The sequence below is a fragment of the Ursus arctos genome, unplaced genomic scaffold, assembly GCF_023065955.2.
Source record: "Ursus arctos isolate Adak ecotype North America unplaced genomic scaffold, UrsArc2.0 scaffold_8, whole genome shotgun sequence".
NCBI classification, from domain to species: Eukaryota; Metazoa; Chordata; class Mammalia; order Carnivora; family Ursidae; genus Ursus; species Ursus arctos.
The window spans coordinates 22,957,740-22,985,705 of NW_026623100.1; the positions used below are offsets into that span (position 1 = coordinate 22,957,740).

A 27,966-nucleotide genomic window follows, 5' to 3' on the forward strand; every position below is an offset into this window, starting at 1 on the left:
TGGCACAAGAATATTGAAAACAAAAAGTGTCAAATGGCAGGGTTTCCTACATATCCCAAAGTCAAGCTCAGTTTTAGTAGTAATGTCTGTTTTCAACTGCTGTGCTCTTTGTATTATATTTTTTGCTCATTTGTGCATGGCACATAAATCTTTGGAACACTATTAATGCCTGTTTAAACTAAAAGAAGCTTAAGAGTTTTCCTCTACCAACTAAACATTTAATCACCGCTATGTCCCCATGGAAATCAGATTTAAAATGAGCCTGCAGGGAGAACAGAAAAATCAGTTGTATTTGGTCTGGTCCTTTAAAAAAATAAGAAAGGTGATTAAGTCTAACGCCAGGATGTAAGTTAAGACATGAGCTGGAGAGGCTTGACAATTTAGCTTTTACTGAATCAGATTTTCACAATGTTGTTTTATTATGAGAAATGGTCATTTCCAATCTTAAATATTAAAAATACATTCTTGAGGTGAATACTGTTTAAATCAAAGGTTCTTAATTCAAGGTCTAAATCACACCATAGAATTGTATCTAAAACTTGGTGCTTTTAACATCTTTTCTATGGAAAGGGTCTCCAGTTTTTACATTATACTCACAAAGGCACCTGTGACACATTTAAAATAGTCTAACCAAGATATTATCAGTTTTGGTTTTTTTTTAACATGAAAAAAAATGCACTCATGAAATATTTGAGATCCTACTCCTTGTCAAATTAACCCTATCTTTGCCCCAACCGCTCTGATGAAATTTCAAAAGGAATATGTATTTATTTAAAAGGGAAAACAGAAATATCAGATTTGTAGACTTCAATTTGCAGATTCAAAATCAATTTAGAAGTCTGAAAATGAGTGAGATTAACCAGACATTCAATGCGACATCTAGCTCTCTAGTAGCTCCTAATGGATAGTTGACCTAAATTTTTTCTGAAATGGATTTTTAAAATATAATATGGTATAACATACAGACTAGAGAGACCTGATGATATTGCTAAAAACAATACTAATATCTTCCTAAAATCTGTGATATATTTGGATATAATGGGAATAACCCCAGACTACAATTAGGACCTGAGCACCACTCAGTTTCACTGTCCACTATTTCTGTGACTCAGCAAAGTATTTAACCTCTTTGATTTTTCTTTCCTCATTGGAAAAGAGGATTATGATGAGATTATTATGACTATAGTTCTCTTATTGAGCTTATGTGTTACATACCACGCTAAAGCATTTTTCATACATTAATTCACAACTATTATGTGATATAGGTAGTATCTTCATTTAAAAGGTTCAGAGAAAATTAGCTTAGAAAATTTGAAATAATGCAATAAAAAATTGATCAGCTCTAAACCATGTCCTTGCTACTATGCCCCATAAAAAATGTGAACAATTCTAAAAGAACACAAAGTTCTCAACAACTTGCTTCCCAACTTCCCACCCGGAGGCATTATATTTATCTAGGTATCTGTCTGGACCCCCATGTAAGAACCCTCTCCATCTGATTTCCAAGGATTCCTCCTTCGTCCCATTCCAAACCACCACCCAGAACATACCTCTACCCATTACGGACCAATCTTTCCACCCTTATAATTCATGTCTTCCACTCATGCTCCTGATCTACAGCTAGAGTGGATTCTACTCATTACAAACTCATGCTGTTTTTTTAACTCAGCATTCAAAGCTTTCACCTCTACCCTGGCAAATGTTTTTCTAGCTAAAACCTAGAATAGTTTCAATCTTAACTTTGAAGGATATAAACAGCCATTCACTGACTGACCCTCCTTTCCTTACCAAAATTCTGTTCTCCCTTGGTTTCAAGACATGTTTTCCTGATTCTCTACTCTTTCCAATTGCTTATTCTTCCCCTTGACTAGATGATCTTCCTGATTACCAAATACCTAACCCAACAGCACGTCCTGTCAATTCTATCTTCTATATATATCTCAAAACCATCCACCTCTTTCCATCTCCACTGACATCATCCTAACCCGACTCAACATTGTATCTTGCTTGGATTACTACTCTCCCAGCTACTGCCTCTCTTCAATAGCACATACTGATGTTACTAGTTTGGGTCATGTCATTCCTCTGCTGAAAATCTTCAAAAGCTTTCAACTGCCCTTTAAAAATCAAAACCACAAGTGGAGGAGGGGTGAAAAAAATAAAAAACCAAACCAAAGGTAACAGTATATAGTATGCTACCATTATGCCAATAAAAGGGAAAATATATATGTGATTGCACACCTATTTGTTTACACATGCATTAAACCTCTAGGAAGGTATGCAAGAAACTGGTAATACTGGTGGCCTCTAGCAAGGGAAACTATAATGGAGTCCAGGGTGGGAGAGACTTCACCAAATACTTTCTGAATTTTTAAAGCTGTGAATGTATTATCTATCCAAAATAAACAAAGAGGGTTTTTTTGCTTTTTGAAATGAACAAGCCACTAGTCAAATGACTAATGTAAACCTGCTTTCTTGTCAACTTTTCAGTTTCTGGAGAGAACCATCATTTTCCTGGCCCCAAGACTCAAAACACTACTAGTGACCCCTGCTTCCTTCTCTTTCATATTTAATCATTCACCCAATGTTCCAGCACTTTCTTGCGAATATACTGGGGCTCTATTTCTTCTTTACAATTCCATTTACTACACTGGAACAGACTTTCATTTTCCTGCATCTGAATTATAATAAAAGGTCTTGTCACCTAAAGCTTTTATTTCCCTCTCCACCCCCAATTCATTATTCATGACATTGCCACACTTGCTTCCTAAACACAGTATCACTTTATTCATGTTAGGCCCTACTCAAGAATCTAGAATAGCTCCCTTTTGTTTAGTAAACCAAGCTCACAAATAAAACCTCTGCTGCCAAAAGCTTAATAACTTTTGTGTTAGGTGTACTATTTCCTTCCCTATCACAATTCCTTCAACAGACCCCACCAGGGAGACTGAAATTTTTCTTAATGATTCTAGCTCAAATCAATCTCTTCCTTCTTTAATTTTCTACTGTCCAAGTCTGTGGAACAAAACTGGCTTTATATAAATTTTGTGTTGGCACATACCTGCTGTAAAATCTCAGTCAAGAAACTTGACCGTTCTGTGACTTAACTGGCTCCTCTGTGAAATGCTTTCATGGGCTTTCAACAAGGACTGGGTTAAAACCCTTTATCAGCTATTTTATTATCATTATGTAATTCTTTCACCTGTTAGGTCTTGTCTCCCAATAAAACCAAGGATGGGGACTTCCTTATACCTCTCTCCTAAACCTAATTAACACAAATTATATTCAAATTGTATTAAATATAAAGGGTATACATCCCTATGACTCTGCCTTTGATTTAGTCAAGATCAGTAGGATGGATTCTAACTAACTTAAAAATTTGACATGTATCAGACACTATTTCATGTTCCACTATATCATCATTCTTTTCTGTTTCCAATGTGTTTAAACACTTAACAAGTTTATTGGCCCCTTTAAATTTATTTTCTTCCCATTAACAACTTCAGTACTCCCCACAGTACTGAAGCAAGAGTGTTGTGAATCAACGACGACCGATCAATAACATGGTCATTTGACATTCACCTCAACTCATTCTAACTTACTTTGAGCCTGTAATTCAGAACTTGGCTCATTTTAGAACTGTAATGTTAAAAAAGAATGTTAAATAGTCTACTTTGAATTTATTCAATGTATTTTGTAGCAAAACATCCTATAAACTATGAGCATCTCATTCACTCACTCAAGTCTTTTTAAACTTAAAAACCCACTAATGATCAATGTTTCATAAAATTCTGGAAATGGTTATTTTCCGGACTCATTTATTGAATAACTAAACAATGACATTTTTAAAAGCTAATTCTAATGAACACAGAGAAATATTAATGTGTTTAGAAATCCCAATTTCTATAATCTGGTAAAAAGTGCAAATTGAACAAGATTTTGGTGAAAAAATGAAAAAACTGTATCTGTAACAAAGAAACTAAGTTTAACAGAATCCCTAAATTGCTCTTTGATTCTATTAGAAAAGTGCACTCAATTTAAAGAAAAATAAATAAAACAAGTGACCCCACTTACACATTTTTCAATCTTAGATACAAGCTTTTCCATGTTATTCTCAGTGCCAAAGAGTTCTCTTATAGTTTAATGTTATTTGGTAAAGGTAATTCAATTAGAAAAAATACTTAAAAATCCTAATAGTATAAACATGACTGATTACAGAAAACATTTTCCCAATAGTCTAAAATTTTCAAAATAAGTACTCTTTTCTCCAATACTCTAGTTTTCTAGCACAGTAATACTACACAGAAAGACATGTTCCAAAGTTTCTAATGAAACATCGTGTACTTTTGGACTAATGTTGGAGGGCTATTTCATACATAAACCTCCACCATATGTGATCCTTTCAATAGTAACAACAGTTAAAAAAACTTATACACAATCTGAGAAGAATCCATATTATAATTGATCTGTAGGAAGTCACATTTAAGAACACAGTTTCTGAAAATTTTATATTTGTGCAGATGGGGGGGGAAGATTACAAAACAGTGTTCTTTCCCCACAAAAGGGGAGGCCAACAAAAAAATAAAACAAAAGTAGCTACCTGGTAAAATTCCATGCAAAGACAGAGAATAACCATCTGCTTGGCTGACTCAAATTAAATTTACTTAAATGTCTAAGGTATAGGAAATAATACAGGACAAATGTTTAATTTGATTCTCCATCAAAGACACGCAGTATTTTCTATGCAGAAGGAAAAGAACTATTAACTGAATATTGAAAATTTAAATATTTCAAAGAAATGAATAAGAATGTATTGTATACACAAAACAATTGTTTAACAGTAAGACTTTTACTAATAACGAGCTGTGCAACAGACATAATTTCATTCCTCCAATTCTGAGTATTTATTCCTGGGCATCCAAATTTTCATTGACCTTGAAGAAAGTAGGTACCGATGATGTAAATATAATCCTAAAATAATTTATCTTTTCTTTCAAAAATCTCTGCCATTTTTACTTTACACACCATACACACACACAACACACACACAAACTGGAAACAATCCCGATGTCTAACAATAGGTGTGTATCATACAGAAGAATACTATACAGTTTAAAGAAAAAACTAAATCTACATTGTTAACATCAACAAATCTTCATATTAACTGTTGAGTGAAAAATGAAAGTTCAGAGTACACGTAAGAGCATGAGTTCAACCGTGTAAAGTTTAAGAACACACAAGACTACATATTATTTATGGATACATACATATGCAGAAAAGTTATATAAGCATGTACAGAAATAATACATCAACTTCAGAACAGTGGTTACCTATAGGGACGATGGAGAATGTATAGAATGAGATGGGCACAAAGGGGGCTTTAACTCTATCCACAATGTTCAACATTACAAAGATTAGAAACGAATATGATATAATGTTAACATTGTTAAATTTCGTGGTGTTACACAGACACACATCATATTTTCTGTACTTTCCAATTTTGAAATCTTTCATAATAAAAATGAAAACATTCACAGAAGAAAAGGTTGAATCACTGCTGCCATTTCCAGATTAAGTGACCGGGTACACTAAAATACAACACAGGTTTTCTTTTCCCAAATAAGACAATAAATATTAACAGAAAACATTACATGATTGGCAATGTACACTTTTCATAAAGTATCCACTGATTATATTAAAAATATACAACAATTAAAGAACAGGATTTAAATGCTTCTACTTCAAAAACTCTACCTTTGCTTGAGTCAAAGGATCGAATTTCACACCACAAACTGGCTTTCTTTGCTTTAAAGAGTACCCCTTTGGATTTTCTTTTATGTCATTTCCTTTAAATGTGATTGAGAATAAAAGGCTTAGTATACAGGGTATAAAAGATACCTGGCTATCTGTAAATAAGACTAATGAATACACTGTATTCTAACATAAACTAACAGTTGCTCAATTCAAAGATAATAAATTACTGCCAGTACCATAACTTTCACTTTTCAGTTTGAAACTTTAGACCTACGGGGAAATACACAGAGTGTGTAACTCTGTTTACCAAACATGTTTTTTCTTGTCAGGAAAGCTTTCCCATCTTTGTCAGATTAATACTTCCTTGATCACAGATGAAGTCTTTCAAATTAAAGATAAACAACTACTTGCCTGTTGTTTCTGATATGCAGTGTTTGGATTTATCTTTGATTCCAAGAGTAGTGATCCTGAAAGATAAAAAATAGTATTTATAAGTTTCAACTTGTAAAATTCTGAATAAAATATCTGAATATGAATTAAAAAAAAAAACAAGAAGAGAACTTCTACTCTCTTCCCCTAGCTAGACATATGAAGTAATCAAATGTATTCTGATACACGTTTTTCTCTTCAGATCTGGGCTTCATACAGAACACACCAACTTATCCCCCATATAACCTTAACGGAAAAAAAATCCACCTAAAATCAACATTCAGACCCAAAATATAAAGAGACTAGATGTCCATTAAAGTTTTATTGAAATGAAAATTTAAAGGTCTAAATGACTACTTGAAGCCAAACTCTTTTTAACAAAGTTATTTTATTGCATTTCCAGTTTAACAAATAAAACAAATTACAAAGGACCACAACAGGAATCTAAGTACTTAATACACAAATTACAGAACTGCATTTAGCCTTTTCTCCTTAACAAAATGAAGGACACTTCATATAGAAATAAATGTCCATAACTGTTTAAAATAAAAGGGAAAGTGCAAGAGTACAAGATACAAGAATAAATCTAAGATTGTTATTTTTCTATAATCGGCACATAATCGCTCAAATCGAGGCGTTCAGATTACAGTGAGAAAGGTTTTAATTAAACTCTACATTTTATAATTTAAAACTACTTCACGTATGACTCGTACAATAAACCAACGGATACAAGTTTACAATCTGTTCTGGTGTCCTAACTCGTTTAGGTTGTTTTTCACGGCAACCTCTACAAAGGCAGCCTGGGGGGATCCCAGACTACAGATATGCTTGTGCGTGCATGTATCGTGGCAACAGTCTGCAAACCATAGGAAAAGGTACCTTTTGGTTTTCCCCAGCACCTGTCGACTGGGGAAAACGGGGCTCGTTAGTAAAACGGGCTTAAAAAAAAAAAGCCACTCAGAAAGTAAAGTTTCACTAAGCTTTTTGAAACAGACAAAATGGATAAGAAAACAAAAAATAAAAGGAGGGGGAGGGTCAGCTCCCTAGGACGAGAAGAAAACTCTTATTACTTCCTCCCTTCTCACTTTCCCCTATTCAAAGGCGAGACTGGAGAGGAAGGGGTCAAATCGTTAATAGGGATAGGAGGCGGGGGAAGAGAATCAACGTTTGACTGAGGGTAAATCCGGACAAAGTAGTTTGTTTTTACCGTACAGAAGTGCAGGCACAAAACCAATGCGCTGTCCCAAGATGTGGTAATAACAGTACCCGGCCCAGGGCCTAAACACCAGGGCTATGCCCAAACCGAAGGCACTGAGTGTCCCCTATCCTATGTTCCAATAACCTTACCGTCGGACTCAGCCCGAACCAGCAGCGACATCCCCTTGAGCTCCTCCACATAAGTGGAGGAGACATGCCCGGTGCCTCTGTCGTCCCATTGACGGTCTTCGTTGAGGGTATAGACCTTCACTCGCCGCCGCGTATCCGACATGGTGGCTGCTGTCCCCACCGCCCCGGCCGCCGCCTCCTCCTCGCTCACCTCGTCCGCGCCCCTCACTCTTGAGAGACGGTTGCGGCGGTGGAGGCAGCGGCGGCGGCGGCGGCTCCGAGGAGGCCCGAGTTGACCATGGCTCCCAAGGTTCAGTCGCGGGAAGGGGAACTAGAGTCACCGAGACCTCTCCGCCCGGAGTCCCGGTAACCTCTCACTTCACCCCCGCACACACCCACCCTCCCCTCCCTTTGCCCCCCAGAGCTCGCTCTCCCGCCGCCGCCGCCGCCGTAACTACTACAGATCCGCCATCTTGTAACCCGATTCTCTCTGCCTTTCTCTTCCTCCTCCAGCAGGCTCGCACGGGCTGTCCTAGCAGGGGCTACGGCGGCCGACGAGCCCAATGCACGTCGCGTCTGCTTCCCGCACGCGCTTCCCAAGCCGGCAGTGCTCGGTATTCTCGCGAGGCGGGGTACTGGACCTAAGTGGGAGGGTCTAAGTGCGACTTCCTTTTTTTTCGGTCCCGCCTGCTGGTGCGGGATCTCGGCCGGGTGGTCTGTTCTCGCGAGTTCCCTGACCCTCTGGTGCCGCGAGATTCCTTTCTGAGCCGGCAGCGAGTGCGGAGTCTTAGATCTTCTTTCCAGCGGTTGCTGGCTGCACCTGGGGTTGTGACGAGCCGTGAGACCCAGCTCTGAGGAAAAAGTAAAGCATACCTGGGAGGTACGCATCCTTGGACGGGACTAACCCTGAGCAAAAAGGAAGAAAATGTGCTTGCACTCCTTAATGGAAGCTAACCTTGTCAGCCTATTGGAAAAAAATAACTCAAATTTCTTTCTGAGAATACGTAGGAACTTTGAGCCCTGTAAGTTATGGGGACCCGAAAGCCACTAAAACTCGTTGTAGAATCTGTTAGAGTTAAACATCTCCTCAGGAAGTGTTCTAGGGACCACCAGGCGATTATAACGTGGTACATTAGTGTGTTGCCAAATTCCTATTTCCCGCCAAAGGCATTTGGTTAGGCATTTGGTAGCTGGCCATTGAAAAGCATACTTTCCACCTGACGAAAATGCAGTGCTTTTCCCGTGTTCGTAACCTCGGAAAACAAGTCTTCAGAGAAGTTTAGGGAAGTGGAGGGGAACTACCTTCCTAACACATCTAAGAGCATTGTTATGATATTTTTGAGTTTCTCTTACGAGCATTTTTTCTATCTATCGGGAGGTCTTCTGCGCTGAATAAGCGAAGGAGGAATTGTCTGGGCATTCACGTTGTCAAACATCACATTAATTGTCAAACATTGCCCGGTGGATACCAGTCATGTGCTGAGCAGTCGTTTATTTCAGTCCCCGTTTGTTCTTGATAGAATCCTTTATGTTTTTAAAGGCATTCTCAGCTTGTTCTGTCAGTTCCTTAAAACCCGTTGGTCTGAAAGGTGAAAGAAAACCAGACGCGATGTACACGTTGCCCCTCCAGCGCATCTTGGAGATTGTAGTCATTACTTATCAGTGGTTTCGTCAAAAAGTGCTTTTGTTTTGACCAGATCATAGGTGGACACTCTTCGGTGATGCACTAAAAACGTGAGACGTCTTACATAGAACAGGCGCCTGATAAAAAATAAATTCTAATTTCAAAATCTGGATACCTCGCATTTGTAAAAAATAGAACCTCAGAAAATGTACTTGAATTAAGTAGTTAGATGTAATAATAGAGCCCATTAATTGCCATGACAGATCTGGACAAAATGCATTTTGAGCCCAGAGAAAATAACCTTACTGCCTTGGGTCAGAGAAAGCTTCACAGATTAAGTTTTGATCTAGGTGTTAGGGGGAGTTTGCACTTTGGCTTGTGAAGGTGTTCAAGGCTGAGGGGACAGGGTGAACAAAGTCATAATATGTTGCTGGCCTAAAAGAACTTGCAGGTAAGTTATATATAAGTTAAAGGAATGAAAACTATACATTAGTCACTTTAACACTCTATGTGTTGAGGTTAATGTCCTACAAATAGAACTCTGGACAAAATTGTGAAATAAGTTATTTCCTGCATTTACTCAATCATTCAAGTATTTGTTGAGCATAAACTATGTGTTAGACACTGTTCTATACAGTGAATAAACAGAAAAGGCCCCTCTTCACATAGAGCTTACATTCTAGTATAGGAAGACAATAAAATACATGCCAGATCCTGATAAATAGTAATACCAAAAAATACGAGTAGCAAAAGGTTAGTAAGCTTGGGAAAGGTAATGGTGTTATTGAGGAAGGCCTCTGAGGGAGGCAGGCAGCCATGCATTTCCCCAAGGGAAGAGAGCATGAGAAAACAGAAAAGCAGATTTAGCCATGAGGCTGTAGTGAGAGGGATAATAAGGAAACCAGTGTCTTTAAGCCTATATATAATGGAATATTACACATATTGTTGTCCATATTGTTGTGCACATGTACCCTAGTTTATTTAAACCATCTATTTGTTCATATGTTATTTCCAGTAGTTCCAACCTAAAATAATAAATGATTTACCACAATTATTTCATGTGTTCCAATATACTTGATGGTAAGTTCTTAGAGTAGGGTTTTTCAAGGTTAGCACCACTAATATTTTGGGCTGGATAATTCTTTGTTGTGAGAGATTGTTCTGTGCTAAACAGGATGTTTAGCAGCATCCCTTATTTTTACCCACCAGATGCCAGTAGTATTGTACCCTCTCTTCCAGCTGTGACAGCTCAAATTATCTACCATCATTGCCAATGTCCCTGGAAGGCACGTTACATTTTTTAATTCTTGAGGGTTTAAAAAAATATCCTGTTAATCTCTATAGGGTAAACTGGGTTGTCGTTTCATTGACTCATGCCCTTGGAATGTCAAACTTTCTGCTTCCCATTCTGTTAGATGTTTTTATGAAAATGTTTTATGAAAGTTTTTTGCTGTATTCACTCATTTTTTCCCTTAAGGTGATTAAGTCTTCTCCATTTAATAAACCATCAGAACTGATAACCTATAACCTCTTAGCCACATTCCTATTTCTTTTCCCCTTTACAGCCAAACTATTTAAGGGTTGAGGTTGTTTATACTCCTTTCATTTCTTCACCTCTCACTTATTCCTCAATTGAACCCATTTTGGTTTCCATCACACTGCCGGCCCCAGCATCTTGCTCTCATCATAAAGCTCCTCATAAACTAACTTAAGATATCTATGTTAATAATGCCACTGGACATTTTTCAACCTGTTTTACTTGATTTAAGTTAAAATTGACACTTTTTTGTATGAACTTTGTTCCATCCAGTCATATCATGGAGATTCTTGCTTTATCCTTCAGATGTTGCCATAGTTACCACTTTCATAAAGGACCCTTCTGACTCCCCTGTCTAGACGATATCCCCTTGGGATGTTACAAGTACCAAAAAACCCAATTCAAAGTAGTTTAAATGATAAGAGAATTTATTCGTTCATATGAAGGAAAATCGGGAGATAAAGAAGAACTTCAGGTAGATTTGATTGACTTGACAGTATCAGTGAGAACTTGATTTCCTTCTGCTTCTCAATTCTATATTCTGCTCTGTCAAATTCATACTAAGGCTGACTCCTTTTATATCCTAAGATAGTGGCCAAGAGCTCCCAAGATTCCACAGTTCTTCATTCACAGCAAAAAAAGAGTTTCTTCACGTATTCCCAGTTGCATTGTTATTAGACTAATATAGGTTACATGCCTACCCTTGAACCCAGAGATATGGGGTCTAGGGAATGTCAAGCACTGATTGGCTGAGGCAAATCAGGGCCTGTCATTGGAGCCTGGGGTTAATCCCACCCAAATCCCATGGATATTACACCATGCAATATGGTAAAACTGATGTAGGAAGACAACTAGAGTATTGATTTTATCTTCTTGTTATACACAGCACTATGCACCCTTCCACTGTAGCATTTGCCATACTTGGAGCTTTAGGTTTATTTGTATGATTTCTGATTAATAACTGTCTCCACATCTAGATGACAAATTTCTGTGAGTTCAGGGAACTATGTTTTTTATCACCATTTTATCTCTAGTGCCTAGCAGAGGGCGTGGAACATAGCAGGTACTCAATAACTGTTGAAAGTTAGAAGTTTACTACTAGAAGTTTACTACTCAATTTGACATTCTCCCTAGCAGATAATTTAATAACTACCGTATCAAATCAACTGAGATTAAATTACATCTTTGAAAGCTCCAGGCTGGTATCTCTAGTTTCTATCTAACTACTCAGTTCTTGACACACTACTGAATGATAGTTCTGAAACAAATTTGATCATATAATATTGTTTTTACATCTTTCAGCAGTTTCTGATTTCTTGTAGGATAAAGTTCTTTAGCATGGCAATACAAAGCTTTTCATGGTTTGGCTCCTACCAAACCCTGGCTGGCTGTCTACTCTCAAGAGCAAGGCTATGGACTGTTGGGGTGATTTTCCCTGGGTGTGATTTTCTTTTTCAATCACAGCCCCTCCCATTCACCTTACCAAATGTTTTTAGAAGTCTTTTCTTTGGGTGAATGTAGTTTCTGTAGGTATTCCCTCATACCCTGACAGAGTAAAAGCAGAAGGGAAGGAGGCAAGGGTCCTTCATCTGTTTGGTATTTAAGCTTTCACTTAATCACTCCTTTTACCCGTGCTGTCACAGTCTCCCACTACTGTGACTAGTGTCTCCAAATCAAGTCTCTCCTATTTCATAAAATAAATCTCAGTCTCCTGAGGTAGTGGTGATGGTGGTGGCGGCAATGTTCAAAGAACTAGTATGGGTATGAGTGTGTGTGGAGGGAGATGGTAGTCCTTTGGTTATGTGGGATTGGGAAGGGGATCCAGTTGTGTGGCCCCTCTTTATAGAGACTTTGACCCTGTCCTCAGATTCTGAGCCCTGATCCTTTCTGATTTGTTGTAGAGGTAATTAGTTCTCTTCTTCTCTAATCACCTATGTAACCATTTAGGTGGTGACTTCCTCTGTTCTGCTAATGTCCACTACTGCTCTACCATCTGCTTGCCATGCAAATGACATTTGTTAAAATCCTTTGTCTGCTATTGTCTCTTTTATTATGTTTGCCTTTTAGACTCTATACTTTAAAAAAATTATATTTAACTGTGATTATTTTGCATTTTTGACAAAGATATTCTAGCATGTTTTTATAATGTTTAGTTCTGTATTTCCCTTGGGGTTTTTTTGTATATGTGAAGTAGGATGCCAATTTAAAGTTTCCTCCAAGTGGAGAGCCACTTGTCAATATCATTTATAGATGAAATAATTTGAAATGCTATTTTAATCATATTCTTTACTAAATCTATACATGTATACATACATGTATGTGGACACTAACGAACTCACTAATCTGTTTTGTTTTATTTGGTCAACTGTAGTATGACAGTTTTAATTGCTATAGTTTTGTTATTTGTTTTGGTATTTGGTTGATGTGGTGGCCATATCAGTGCACCATTTAGATCTCCTTCAAGAGAACTTACTCTGGGGAACATACTTGACTGATAGCCAGCTGCCACCCCTTTGGATCCACCATTGCATTTGAGCTGAGGCCATAAAGACCTCGAGTTGCTCCCAGCCATTAACTGAGCATAGCACAGGTACTATACTTGTCTTTTAGTATCCAGTGCAGAACTCCTTCAATGGGCAGCTTTGGCTTAGGGAACTTCTTAGCAGTCTGGATGAGACTTTATTGGAACTACACTGTAGTCTGCAGCTCTTTCCACCCAGTATTTCCTTATCTTCCCTCTTTTATAGAGGTCAAACTTGTACTATGGTCTGTAGGCTGTCCCTGTCAATTCCTGAGCCTGTCTATTTTATCCTTTACAGACATTTCCTCTAGTCAGTATCTTACATGTTTAATCCCTTCTTGGCATCTGTATCTTAGAGGGCCAGAACTGACATAGGTGGTACAGGGAGTGGTGTAAGAAATCAGGAAGTAAGATGGGGCTTGGGGATAGTTTACTCAGTCCTTGGCACAAGATGGTCACTTGACTACTGATTTGACCAGTAGTGACCTAGGAAAACATCCCACAAGAGGGGAATGTTGTTGTCTATACAGTGATTAAAGCATTTGAAAAATATGGGGAAAACAATGCCTACAAGGATAGTAGAGCTGTCCAATTATGTTGTACTACTGCCTTGCAGAGGGACAGTGGGCTTCAAAAAAGTCTTTATTTCCTGCAACGGAAGAACAGACATGGGATTTGACAGAGTTACAGAGCTCTAAAGATTATTTGAATGCTCAGCTTAAGGGGGGCTACTATGCAGTTAGGGTCTTGGTTGGATAATCCTGAGCTTGAAATATGGAATGGGGGTACCTGTGAAGATGTTGGTTCTGCAGATAACCGTGAACCCTCAGGGATTGCAGAAGTGGCTCATACTTCCTGTAAGAGGTAATAATGCCCTTCTCTTGCAAAAAGACCTCTTCCATAGTTGCTCTCATTTCTTATCCTAGCTGTGAGATTGTGATAGCTAAGGTTAAATCTCAGCATAATCTGCCTAGGGACTGCTGGGCCTAGCGAGGAAAGAGGTTACAGACTGAAGGAATTGAAATAATAATCTAGCATGTACTACCAAGGAGCCAGAGAAGTACACTTGGGATTGGACTCTGAGGGTCCCTGATCATGGGGGCTGGAGGTTAAGATTGGATACCAAGATTTCATTGATTTGGGATACCTTTGGAACAGAAGACTTAACCTTGGCCAGACCCAAGGGGATGGGGCAGACTTACTGCTAAGATAGCTCTTGGAAGCCTGGAAAAAAGAGTGGAAATGAGCTTACACCATGGCAGCTTTTTGACTCCTGGAGAAGATACCTATTTATTTTGGCATACCTATATGGTTATTGCTCACTTATTTGTTCTAATTGTTGTGTACCAGTTCAAAGTATTTTTAAGAAGATCACCTGCATATGTTTTTGTTCTTCTCCTCAACCTCTTTTTAGTCTTATCTTGTTGGTTAGGACCTGAGAACACTGATGAGAGTAATAGTGGTGATCCTTAATTTGTTCCTGCATTTAATGGCAATGTCCCCAGTGCTGTATATGTTTTTAGGAGAGGCAATACATAGTCTTTCAAGAAACCCCACCCTAGGCATAGAGGCCAACATTTGAGAGGAATCTCGTAATATAGGGCTTGTCCCCAAGGAGTGAGGGGTTTGTGCTCCATACCAGGCACCCCAGCCCTTTGGCACTGCATCAGAGATGAGCCCCCGCCCCCCAAGAGCACCTGGCCTTGAAAACCAACAAGGCTTACAACCATAGGGCTTTAGGGAATGGAAAATCACTCTTAAAGGACTCATGCACAGACCCGCTCATCCCAGGACCCAGCACAAAAGTAAGTTTGAAAGACACCTAGACCATATGCTTAGGAAACTCATCTGGCAGAGAGACAGGAATCTGTTGGGACTCTGTGGGGACAGAGGTGCTGGCAGACACCATTTTTGCACACACACCCCCAAACCCCGCCTGCTAGCTCAGATAGAAGTGTCCTGCCCCCATCACAGCCCAGGCCTACCCTGCCCTAGCTGAGTGCCCTGCCCCCATAGTCTATCCTGCCAGCCAGTGGGCATGTGCAGCCCACACAAGGGACACCCCTTGAGCACCTGGCTCTGGTGGCCAAGGGGGATTGTTTTGGACCCCCAGGCCTAAAATACTCAGTCCTTCACAGTTACCACCCAAGGGCACTGCACAACCAGCAGACTGAAACATACCCCCAGAGTTCATGTGAAAAAGGCATATTTTCTTGTCCTGGAGCTTCAGCCTGAGGAGCAGGATTCAGGTTTGCCATATATTCATAAGCTACAGAGGTGCCCCCAAGAGAAGATGGGCAAAGAGATAACCATATTAGTGCTCTCCCATGGCCATATAACAGTTCACAGATGCCTCCCAGAAAGGAGCTTATATATGCCTAAAGCAAGAATTTTGCAGCTGCCGCCCTAGGGGTAACTCCATATTTCCTGGTCTGAAAGTCAGCAGGGTTTACCATTACAAGACTATATATTTACATACCTTGAAAGCTGCTGCCTGTGGATCTGGCTTACTCTATACCTAAAAGAACTAGAAAAAGAAGAAATGAAGCCCAAAGTTAGTAGGAGGAGGAAAATAATAAAGATCAGAGTGGAAACAAATGAAATAGAGACTAAAAAGATAACAGAAAAGGTCAGTGAAATGAAGAGTTGGTTAGATAAGCAAGACTGATGAACCTTTAGGTAGGCTCACTGATTAAAAAAGACAGGGCTCAAATAAATAAAATAAAAAATGAAAGAGACGTTACAACCGATACTATGGAAACACAAAAGATCATAACAGGCCACTACTAACAATTGTATGCCAACAAATTAGACAATCTGGACGAAACGGAAAAAATCCTATAAATATACAGTTTTCCAAGACTGACTCTTAAGGAAATAGAAAATTTGAATAAGACAGTTGCTAGCAAGGAGAGTGAATGAGTAATCAAAAACCTCCCAACAAACAAAAGTCCAGGACCAAATGGCTTCACTGGTGAATTCTACCAAACATTCAAAGATATAATACCTATCCTTCTCATACAAGGACACACAGAGAAAATTACAGGCCAGGCCAATAACCCTGATGAACATAGATGCAAAAGTCTTCAACAAAATATCAACAAACCAAATTCAACAGTACATTAAAAGGATCATACACCATGATCAAGGTTGATTTACAGGATGCAAGTATGGTCAGCATCCACAAATCAATCAGTATGATATATCACATTAACATTTGCATGTAAGAATAAGCTGTTGTATGCAAAGTACAAATGAGAGGCCAGGAGACTCCAAAGCAAAGGGTCGAGAGAGAGAAGGCCTTTGTTCATAATGATGTACAGTCCTGGTGACAGTCAGCCACAGGGAGTGTGACTTGGCTTCTGTGAAATAAATTCATGACCCTGTGAAAATCCCTATTCCACTCCCCCACCCACCACCAATTGCTTTAGTTTATGTTGGTTTCTGCTCCTTGATACCAAGACATATTCTCACTTTTCCATTTACACTGCCAACTCTCATTAGCCTAGAATTTTATAAAAGCCTATTGAACTTTAACATCATTATCTACCTTCTTTTTGCAAGTAACCAAGCATATTCTTGCCTAAGTGCTTTGAAAATATCACCTTGTACAAGCCTCCTCTTGACTTGTATTCTTCAATAAAATTTCATGATTCTGGTGAAGAAAAGGCACAGGGTTAAGGAGTAAAGGACTACGTTAATTGATTTATAATGAAATGGCTGCTCCATTCTAAACATACAATACCAATTGAATATGAAGTTGTTAGTGCTTTCATTTGGAATTCTCCTTCCAGAATAGCTGCACATGTTCCTCCACTTCATTCAGGTGTCTGCTCAAATGTTACCTACTCAGGCCATTCTGGATCATTTTATCTAAAATAGTACCTTTTCTTGATCACTTTATCCTTTACCCAGTTGTTTTTCTTTAAAAAACCTACTACCATCTGGCATGCTATATTCTTTACTGTTAGTTTCCATCCACAAGAATGTGAACATTGGAACTTGATCTGTTTTGTTTATTGATGCATTCCTTGCACACGTGTGTGTCCGGAACATACTAAGTGTTGGCAGAACTATGCTTGGCAGAACTGAACTAAGAAAGATACTGATATTTACACTACTATCTTCGATCTAGAAATATAAGATATTCTGTAAGAGATGTAAAAATTATTGCATAAAAACTGTAATTTATGGGCAGGGGAGTGTCAGTAACAAAGAATATGAAGAAAAAAGTCTTGTAAGTACTCACCGTTGCACTAAGTACCAAAGATGGGCACTTCAGTTTTAGTCATTACAGTGTTTTTAGCATATAATTGCACTTTTACAAGTACTTCATGGGAGTAGGGAAAGCTACCAAGATTTGAATGAAGGCAAAAATAAAAGTTCAGACAGTGTGGGATCTTGGTTTAAGTGGAAATGGAATCTTTTTGGTGGTTTGTGGTTAGTGGGCTATATTGTCACTTTGTGGAACCACTGGTCTCTAGAATTTAAGAACTAGCTTCATTTTTCTTCCAGTAGTAGCTGGGAGTCCCTTAGAAAAAGAAAATAGAAAACTTAAGAAAAACATAAATTGCAGTTTTGAAATGCTACCATTAAAGCTTATGTCTTTTTTTTTTTTAACAGGTCTCAAACTCACAACCCTGGAGATTTAACCTACTTGAGCCACCCAGGCACCCCAAAGCTTATGTCTTGAACAGAAGGCAAGTGAGAATGAAAGATTTTTGTCACTATCAGAGAAAAATCAAATGTACAAAGCATATAGTTTACATTTAATGTCATTTTCAATTAATCTTCAGTATTTCAGAAAATGTGCCTACCACACAATTTTATACACTATATATAAAATCAGTGTTTACTGACTTAAAAATATACATATTTAAAAAATATTTGACCAACTAAATTTTTAATATTTTATGAACTATTTATGAGTCATGAATATACAAACATTTTATCAGATTTATAAAAGGATTGCATATTCTAAATTAGGACTTCCATGAGCCATCTTCTTTTTTGTGGAATTATGTAATATATTAAATCATTAAAATGAACATCTTATAGCTATTACTAAAAATTATGTCAACAGCCTCTATCTAGGACTGTTTCAGACATTAATTGAAAATCATGATTTTTCCATCCTTTATACCAAGAACATCCACACATTTGCAACATATACTCAAAAAATGACCTAGCTCTATTTGATAAGTAAATGGTTTTTCTGTATTTTCTAAATAAATATATTTTCTAAATTTGAAAAATGTACTCCTTCATTCTAGGTAGGATCCCATTTATAATATTTATTCTACTACATTTATGGTTTTGTGACCAATTTAAAAGGTGGTATATCATTAAAAGCAGATCAGATTAGCTCCTTCAACTCATTATATCCGGTAACTGTACTAACGAAACTGGCTTTGAATATGGCAAGTTCCAGTTTGTGAAACAGATGTAGCCCAATACAGCTCTTGTGCAGAGGTGAGCCATTAGATGACTAAGAGTAAATGCTCATTACTATATACAAAGAAGATAAAGAAAACGGGTAGGAAGAGATCCATTACAGTAGCAAATGTGATCTATTATTTCTAAGGTTTTAAGCTATTTCAGAATTATAGGAACTAAAGGGCAATCTTTTTAAAGATGTATAAATGGTTTAGTTTTAATAATATGTATTGATATAATGTAAATAAAAATAAGAGAATATAGGTTAACTCTTGAAATAAAAAAATAGACCACATAAAGTGTGTATTTTAATACAAATCATTAGAATATATTTATGCTATATATAAATCTACACATTACAAGATACTACTGAAATTTTGCTCTATAGAATATCACTCTAGAATTCTCTTAAAAAAAAAAAAATCACCGGGTAGAATTAGATGATGACTGTGAAATAGATTCTCCCATTACAATACTGCTTCTGTCATTTAGAGTTCTGACAACAGATGTAGCTGGAGACTGTAGCACTTTACGAGAAAGCCTCATTCTTCCATCAGCTGGATCACGTCCAAAGTATTTCACCTGTATTAAAGAAGCCAATTTACTTTTACAGTTATAGTACAGTGATCAACATCCAAATTAGAAGATACTTAAATTTACATGGTGCAAAAAAACAATGATTAATGTTTTTTCTTTGCTGAAAGCATAGCTTAGTGCTAAGTAAAGGTATATGTTAATAAATATAATTTGGTTAAATAGTCCTTATAAGAAAAAGAAAAGAGATGGGCATTTAGTTGCCCTATTATAATCATCTATTAGACTCAACTGTGCCATCTTATTTTCTCTAGGCTAGGTCCCTATACTGGAAGAACAGTGAAAACCATGGTGAATGATTCTAGACAAAGGCTTTCTGAGCCTAATGCTATTATAAACTATACAGGATTATGGTTAGGTTATTCACACTATTCCTCAAAGGACTATCACAGTGAGATTATTTGGCTTGACTTTAGACAACACAAGTCAGGGGAAATGTGGCAGTTTTAAAGTCCCTTCTGATGTAAAAACACAACTTGATACAGATATTAGGTCGTGGTTCTTATTCTTCCCTAGAGACTACTTGAACAATGGGACTACAGACTGGGAATAAACTAAAAGCCGTGGTTACTCAGGTCATGGGTAACAGGTATAGCTGGAACAAAATGTGGTATGGACAAACAAAACTATGGACTGAGAAACAAACTGAGGGCTTCAGAGGGGAGGGGGTGGGGGGATGGGATAGACTGGTGATGGGTAGTAAGGAGGGCACGTATTGCATGGTGCACTGGGTGTTATACGCAACTAATGAATCATCGAACTTTACTCAGAAACCAGGGATGTACTGTATGGTGACTAACATAATAAAAAAAAAATAAAAAATAAAAAGTTTAAAACTAAAAAAAAAAAACAAAAAAACCCAAAAACCAAACCACACCAGACTGGCATTGACTTCCTTTATCCACTCACAAAAACTATAAAAAAGGTCAGACAACATGGCTTTCATCAAACTCAAAAGTTTTTAGCTGTAAGCAGTACATAACCAATTAAAGTCTCAACTCAAATATGACATTCAAGGCCTTTAACAGAGTTACATTTTCAGAGTTCTCCTGTCCTGTTTGCAAATCACTGCATAGCTATCACTGACCTCATGTACTTCTAAAAGCTCTAAAGAGTTTGGACTACTATTCTAACTAAACTGCAAGCTCCCTAAGGGAAAAAATTGCATCTTAAACCCTTAGTCTGTTTAAAAGGGAACCTAAAGTTAAAAGAACACAGCACATAAATAATATAAATCACAGATGTTGATTTGGTTCTTTTAGCTTTTTGAAAAAAAAGTAAATGAAACTTCGAGTACAGTTTACAACTTTAAGGCTAAAAAAGTGAATACAAGTACCTGAATTTCTTGGCCAACTTCTAATCCGAGGGCAGTGGGATGTTTAATCTGAAAGAGAACATATTCATCTATTAGTTGTTGTGGATAATTTCTTAATGTCCATAGTAGTACACACTTTTTTAAGTGGAAAGTTTTATTGTTTTTTCTGATTATAAAATCTGTTGATTATAAAGGGTTAAAATAGTAAGTATTCAAATGAGAGCAAAAATCATCCAAACCTCTACTTTTTAGATAACTACTGCTGATACTCTAAAGTATCCCTTCAAATGTCTCCTTAGTGTGTACTGCATTTGGAAAAAATGGACCTTACTGAGCTTGTTGTTTTAGAATATGTTGATTTTTCATTCAATAATACGTTGAGGACATCCTTTTATATCAATAAATGAAACAGCAGAGTGTTCAAACTATGTAATTTGTTTAACTGATCCCCTAAAGATGGTCATTTAATTAGTTTTAAATTCCGGTATTTTTTTAAAGATTTTATTTACTGGGGGCGGGAGGAGTGAGAGCAGGCATACACGAGTGTGTGAGTGCATGGAAGGCACAGAGGGAGAGGGAGAAGCAGACTCACTGTGGTGCAGAGTCCAATGCAGAGCTCAATCCCAGACCTGAGATCATGACCTGAGCTGAAGGCAGACGTTTAACTGACTAAGCCACCCAGGCGCCCCTTAAATTCCAGTACTGCAAATGTTAATAATTACGGAATCTAGACGTAAGGTATATGGGTGTTCAGCGTACTATTTTTTTCAACCCTTCTGTAGGTAACTGCATTGTTGCAACAATTACGTATTCATTTACTCAAATTATCCTCTCAGAACAAAGTCCTAATGTTGAACCTTCTAGGGCCAAAGGTAATACTCATACACATTTACTAAACACTCCAAAAAATTTTTCCCAATTTACATTCCTACAACGGTATCTCAAGTGTATGAGAATGTCCATTTTTTCCTCCATATTTTTACCCACATTGGGAATTTTCAACTATCTGAAAGTAGAAAAATGATAACTTAGTTTTATTTGCATTTAAAAAATTTGCTGTTGGGATGCCTGGGGGACTCAGTGGGTTTAAGCATCTGACTCTTCATTTCAACTCAGGCCATGATCCCAGGCTTGTGAGATCAAGCCCTGCGTTGGGCTCTGCTCAGCATAGAGTCTGCTGGAGATTCTCTCCCTCTCCCTCTGCTCCTCCACCTGCTCGCCCATGCTGTCTAAACTTAAAAAAAAATAAATCTCTAATTACAAAAAAATTGCTGTTGATACTAACCTTTCTTACTGATCCATACAAACTGTGTGCATATGAAGCCTCTCTCATATGTTATATACATCTTTTTCCCCCGAATTGCTACTTGCCTTTCAACTTTATTGTAATTTTGCCATATACTTTTTAAAAATGATGTCAGGGGCACTTGGATAGTTCAGCCAGTTAAGCATCTGACTCTTGATTTTGGCTCAGTTCATAATCTCAGGGTCGTGAGATCAAGCCCTGCATGGGGCTCTGCACTCAGCAGGGAAGTCTGTTTGAGATTCTTTTTCTCTCTCTCTGCCCCTCCTCTCACTCATGCACTTGTGTTCTTTCTCTAAAATAAATCTTTTAAAAATAAATAAAAAGAGCAGATATTCTGCTTTATGAAAACCAGTTATTCCAATACAATGTGTTGAATAATCTTTGTTTCTTCAGACTGAAAACGCAACTTTTAGTATATATTATATTCCCATGTATATAACCGGATGATTTTTGGTCTCTATTCTGTTGTATAAATTGTCTAATTCTAGGTCAGCAATACACTATTTTATTCTGTATAGCCTTATATTTCAATATTTGGTAAACCAAACATTCCTATTATCCTCTGCCCCTTATGGTTTTCTTGAGTAGTTTCATATTTTTAGTTTTATCTTGCCATGCTTGGTTGGCCAAGAAAATTGGCAAGACAGGGCAAGAGCTAGGTATTTTTAAAAAGTAACTGTTATATGTTAATTCTAGATGTGTTAACTCAAGAGTATTTCCATTCCATCATACAAGGACAAACATAAATATCTGTGTAAAACAGTGTAAAAACTTTTGTCAGCAACATCGCTGTCATTTTCAGTTTTCTGTACTTAGGCTAGTAGTGGACAAACTGCCTAATCCTCACCAATCCAGGTAATTTCATTATGATGAGTTTAAGACAGTTTTTAAAAAAATAAGTTACTTTTTTTTACCTTTCGTTGATCAAGTTGTGTGTTATGAAGTAGTACTGCAGTCATATTTGGATATAGTTTAACCATTACTCCAGTGTCTCTGAAAAGGAAATAAGCCTGATTAAAACAGTATCTGTATATCTACTGATAATCAAACTGATTATGTATTCATTGGAGAACAAAGTAAACACACAACATAAAATTGTATAAAGGATTATCTAAAAGAGATACTCATTTTTTCAACTGAACATACACCCTGTATTTAAATTTTTTTTTTTAAGATTTTATTTCTTTGAGAGAGAGTGAGAAAGAGAGCATGAGCAGGGGGAGAGAGAGGGAGAAGCAGACTCCCCCGCAGAGCAGGGAGTCTGACACGGGGCTCGATCCCAGGTCACTACCTGAGCTGAGGCAGATGTTCTGAGCCACCCAGGCGCCCCTACACCCTGTATTTAAATACTTGTGAATGAAAGGACAGAGAAGAGATAAAGGAAAACTGTGTAGTGACAAGCTTTTAGACTATATATTCTTCTGTATTTCTCTTCATAGTATTTTCCCAAACATTTTGAAATGACATTAAATTTTTTTTTTTAAGATTTTATTTATTTGAGAGAGAGACAGCAACAGAGATAGTAAGAGCACAAGTGGGGAGGAGCGGGATAAACATTAAATATTTTAAAGTAGTGTAGATTAATCATCAACCTATTAAATAATGATTTAAGGAAGGGGGTTGGATAAAATATTTATTTCATTAAAAACTTTTGTCTTTTTTTCATTAATCTACTAAAATAAGCCATCCCGTTTCTTAGTTTTTTCACCTGTGATATTAAACAAATTATTCCACTGGCTTTTGTTATTGATTTCAAATAGCTTTGAGCACTCAGGCTACATCTGATACATATGTATTTTTTTCCTTAAAAGAAATTTTCAGGGGCACCTGGGTGGCTCAGTCCATTAAGCGTCTGCCTCTGGCTCAGGTCATGATCCCAGGGCCCTGGGATCGAGCCCTGCATTGGGCTCCCTGTTCGCAGGGAGCCTGCTTCTCCCTCTCCTCCCGACTTGTGCTTTCTCTCACTACCTCTCTCTCAAATAAATAAGATCTTTAAAAAGGGGGGGGGGATTTTCTCACCCCAAAAAGTCAATCTTTTTAGCTGATAAAAAATGCTTTGAGGTTGAAATTGACATTTAAAAAAATCTGCTCCTTAGGCATTAAGTAGTACTACCTTTAAAAGAAACCAAAAAGAAACTATCAGAAAAAGAAAGAAAAAGGAAATATTGCTAGGTCTATTTTGGGCCTAAATGTTTTACTGTGTATTGGGAAAATTTAAATGGTGGGAAATTTGATTCAAGAAAACAATTCACTTAGAAGAACCTATTAGTATAATTATAATCACAGAATCATGTTATTGAAAATCAACAAATGGTACAAAAAATAAATTATACCTTAAAAATAATTAATGATTCTACGGTAGGTAATTGACATAAAATCTAAATACCTTACACTTTCAAAATATATAATGCAAATGTGAGGTTAACATGTGATTATACTGTAAATCCTATAAAAACCAGCATAGCATATTAGTTGATATTACCTGATTTCAGTTATTGTGGCGGTATACACTGCTCCAAATTCTAGTTGCTGCTCTTGCTGTAAGTGCAAAATAAGCCATTAGATGAATAAACAGCAACAAAATGCAGAAAGAAGTATTATAAGATCTATACTTACATCATCTTTGCAGATTTCAGTAATGAAGTCTCTTGCTTCATGCATAGCACTTGGTGTTGGTGCAAATACAGAAAATGTTTCTTCATCCACCTGACTAACAGTTACTCCTTTTAAAAAGATAATTTGACATATTAAAGCTAACTTGCTCACTCTAGTGGAGTCTAGTCTTGGGGAGTAGATATGAGAGCAGGGGACTGACCTGCAAGTAGCTGGGCAGGGTTGTGTTATATATACTCATTGCTTTAGGAATGAAGAGATTCATTCACCAACAAATACACATTGCACACCTACTATGTATCTGACACTGTACTAGGCCCTGGGGAAACAACAGCAAGTCACTGTCTCTATGTTCTTGGAGCTCACAGTTTGGTAGAAGAAAGCATATTTAAGTTAATTTTTGAGGGTTTGGTTTTGCTTTCTTAATTACTATTAATTATATAATTATAATTAAATTATTAATTAATGTTTTCCTCACCTTTTCTTCTTTCTCTTACTCTAGAGTAGTGAATGGATGAAGGACGAAATCATGTCAGTTTCTCAATCTAAAGAGCTGGCTAAGACAACTCTCCTTCTCACTTTCCTTCAATAACCTCAAAGCTGGTAAGTACTAGGTAATTCAAAGATTGCTTCCAGAAAAAACCATGCATACTATTTCTACACATACTCTTTAAATAAAAGAGTCTAAATAAGACTAAGGGAGAAATAGCAGAATAGAAAATGACAGCAAAATCCTCTAAAGTGAAAAACTAAACATTTTTCTAAAAGTTCGATTTTAAAATGTCACAAAGAAATTGATGAATTCTAGGGGATCCTTCTTGAATATACTTAAGAATGCTGATTTATTAAGAAAACTTACAGTAAAGACATGTCAGTGTTATATATTTTCTTGCATATCTCAAACATATTTTTTGAACAGAGATAAAATGGCAATTCACATGGCCTACCATTAAAACCTCAAACTTGGGGTGCCTGGGTGGCTCAGTTGGTTAAGTGTCTGACTCTTGATTTTGGCTCAAGTCATGATCTTAGGGTTGTGAGATCGAGCCCTCAATTTGGGGTCCATGCTGAATATGAAGCCTGTTTAAGATTCTCTCTCCCCTCTTTTCCCTCCTCCCTCTCTAAAAAGAATTTAAAAATTGAACCCCCAAACTTCATACACAACTCTTACCTGTTTCAGCCTGAAGCTTTTTTAAATTATATCCACCCGGTCCAACAAATTTTGCCCGTTTTGATAATGGAACCTGAACAGTTTCTGAAATGCAGCGCAGAGAAAACTGTAAATAATTCAAATACACATATGAACCTAAAACATATCTTGATCGGTCAAGATTTTTTTTTGGCATAGACACATGTAAAAGTATTTCATGGGAAATAGAAAAATAGTTACTTGACTAAAGTTTCTGAAAGTTCTAATATCTAAAAATATCTCCCCAAATTTAAAATATTTTAACTACAGAAATAGTTAAAATATTTTTGTTTTGTGTATTTAAAGAAATTTAAATAATATACTTTCATATATTAATGTTTACCTTATCACGGAATAAATAATAACTTTAATACACTACCTACAACAGGCCCATTTTCTTTTCTAGATGCTCGAGGTTTTGAAATAGTTTTGTTCATAATCTGTATTATCTCCTTCTTTGCCACTGTAAGAGATAAAAACATAAAAATTATAACTAGAGTTGACCTTTGAACAACTAGAGATTAGGTATGTCCACCCCTGCATCAAAAATTCGTATATAACTTTTGATTCCCCAAAACTTAACTACTAAGAGCCTACTACTGACTGGAAGCCTTACCCATGACAAAAAACAGTTAAGTAACACATTTTGTATGTTATATCTATTATACTCTATATTCTTGAAGTAAACTGAAGAAAAGAAAATGTTAAGAAAACCATAAGGAAAATATATTTATAGTATTGTATGTATATTTATTGAAAAATATTTGTGCATAGGTATGGGATAGGGGGCTGGCCCTGGGATGGCAGAGTTCCACAGCCTGGTGGCTTAGGCTCAGCAGTGGCAACCCCTAGATGGCCTGCAGGCTACAACAGTTGCGTGGAGGCATAATATAGCTGCCTTATCTCCCTGGACATGTACCACTGGCCCATGGCTATACACTGGCACCTGTGGCTGCATGTGAGTGTGCTGGACTCCAGGAGGCCTCAAGGCCGAGGTGCCATGGTGAGGAGTGGGTCCCCTCCCAATGCCACCAGCCACAGACGACTTGGTGCAGGGACTTCCTATGCAGTGCTGTCCCTGCACCCTGGGCATGTTTCTCCATTTCAGCCCAGTCTTCTGCTGGTAAGCCCTGGATGCTCGATGGGACCACCCTCTCAGCACAATGGATGATCTGCAGCCCTGCCCAGTCATGGCACCCCCACCCCCAGGGGCTGCTAATTGCCTCAGCAGGCCTCTTAGGATACTCAGTGCAGCGGGCATGACCTCTGTGCCAGCTGCCTTCAGTTGGTCTGGTGGGATGGGCAGTAGTAAATAAATGCCTTGCTGTTGTAAATAAATGCTTTTGTTGTCAACTCTTTAAAAAACATAACGTACGTATAAGTGGACCCATGCAGTTTGAGCACACATTGTTCAAAGGTCAACTGCATATAAAATAAATATGATGATATAACAGTATTCTTAGTTTTTATGAAGTAAAATCCAAATTCTTTAACTTAGTAATCAAAGCTCTTCATATCCTAATAACCTTTACAGTTCTACTTATTGTCCCCTTTCTCCATAAATCTTATCTTATGGAGTCACTTAACTTGTAAAAATTGAATTTTCTCTGGTCTCTCATAAAGATTTTTACAAAGCAGTATTTTATAATAGCCCATTTTTAATATGCCTAATGGGAATTATAGTTTCCATGAACAAATGAACAATAATGGAAAGAGAATCAGGCACACTGGCTTAGCTTACCTGAGGCTTGTTGAATGGCCTCCATTACAATTTTTATTGGTATTCCAGGTAATTTAATATCAGCCTAATGTGGAAAAGTAAAAAAAATTATATAAATATTGATTCATGACATTATTTAAATATTATAAAAGTGAAACAAAATAGGTTTTAAAATACCTGTAATGCAGTTATTCCCTTACTGGTGCCGGCTATTTTGAAATCCATGTCACCATTGTAATCTTCAATTCCCTGAAGGAATTTAAGAAATTACGATATAGTTTTAAACAAAAACAAAATTCACCCAGTCACTATAAAGGAATTTTAGAAAACATCTGTAGAAGTAAAACCATGTCCTCTAAGACTAAAGACAAAGAAATATCTTCTACATTAACTACTGCTTCTAATTTGTGGCTTTTTAAGTTAGAACTGTTTCATCAGAAAATCACTTTAAGATCATGTTGCCCCCACATAAATGCACAGGGATTCATTTATGATCACCCTAAAGTGAGCCATTATGGATATTTATACTGTGTGTCTGTGTGCGTGTGTGTGTGTGTGTATGTGTGTGTATATATATATATATTTTTTTTTTTTTTAACTCA

General features: G+C 37.2%; 2 protein-coding genes and 1 long non-coding RNA gene across 6 annotated transcripts in view; 1 reads left to right on the plus strand and 2 right to left on the minus strand.

Moving 5' to 3' along the window:
• The window catches only part of PPP4R3B (protein phosphatase 4 regulatory subunit 3B), a 60,426-nt gene extending 52,295 nt beyond the window's left edge, over nucleotides 1-8,131 (minus strand). For 2 of the 3 annotated variants that reach the window (XM_026485584.4, XM_026485594.4), the window contains exons 1-2: nucleotides 7,531-8,082; nucleotides 6,166-6,221 (exon numbers count right to left, since the gene is read on the minus strand). In XM_026485584.4, the coding sequence (XP_026341369.1) occupies nucleotides 6,166-6,221; nucleotides 7,531-7,672 (198 nt within the window). In that variant the 5' untranslated portion in view covers nucleotides 7,673-8,082. Of the gene's footprint in view, nucleotides 1-6,165; nucleotides 6,222-7,530 lie in introns of all 3 variants that reach the window. The other variant, XM_026485583.4, reaches the window with a different exon arrangement.
• A 10,802-nt stretch (nucleotides 8,132-18,933) lies between these two features.
• PNPT1 (polyribonucleotide nucleotidyltransferase 1) overlaps nucleotides 18,934-27,966 on the minus strand; it is a 44,824-nt gene continuing 35,791 nt past the window's right edge. For both annotated transcript variants that reach the window (XM_026485610.4, XM_026485602.4), the window contains exons 20-28: nucleotides 27,542-27,613; nucleotides 27,386-27,449; nucleotides 26,024-26,107; nucleotides 25,627-25,710; nucleotides 24,459-24,565; nucleotides 24,325-24,380; nucleotides 22,757-22,835; nucleotides 20,558-20,605; nucleotides 18,934-19,209 (exon numbers count right to left, since the gene is read on the minus strand). In XM_026485610.4, coding sequence (XP_026341395.1) covers nucleotides 19,051-19,209; nucleotides 20,558-20,605; nucleotides 22,757-22,835; nucleotides 24,325-24,380; nucleotides 24,459-24,565; nucleotides 25,627-25,710; nucleotides 26,024-26,107; nucleotides 27,386-27,449; nucleotides 27,542-27,613 — 753 coding nt within the window. In that variant the 3' untranslated portion in view covers nucleotides 18,934-19,050. The remainder of the gene's footprint in view (nucleotides 19,210-20,557; nucleotides 20,606-22,756; nucleotides 22,836-24,324; nucleotides 24,381-24,458; nucleotides 24,566-25,626; nucleotides 25,711-26,023; nucleotides 26,108-27,385; nucleotides 27,450-27,541; nucleotides 27,614-27,966) is intronic.
• Nucleotides 24,958-27,966, plus strand: part of LOC113245427 (uncharacterized) — a 427,039-nt gene continuing 424,030 nt past the window's right edge. Inside the window, exon 1 of the long non-coding RNA XR_008958273.1 lies at nucleotides 24,958-25,058. This is a non-coding gene — a long non-coding RNA (uncharacterized LOC113245427). The remainder of the gene's footprint in view (nucleotides 25,059-27,966) is intronic.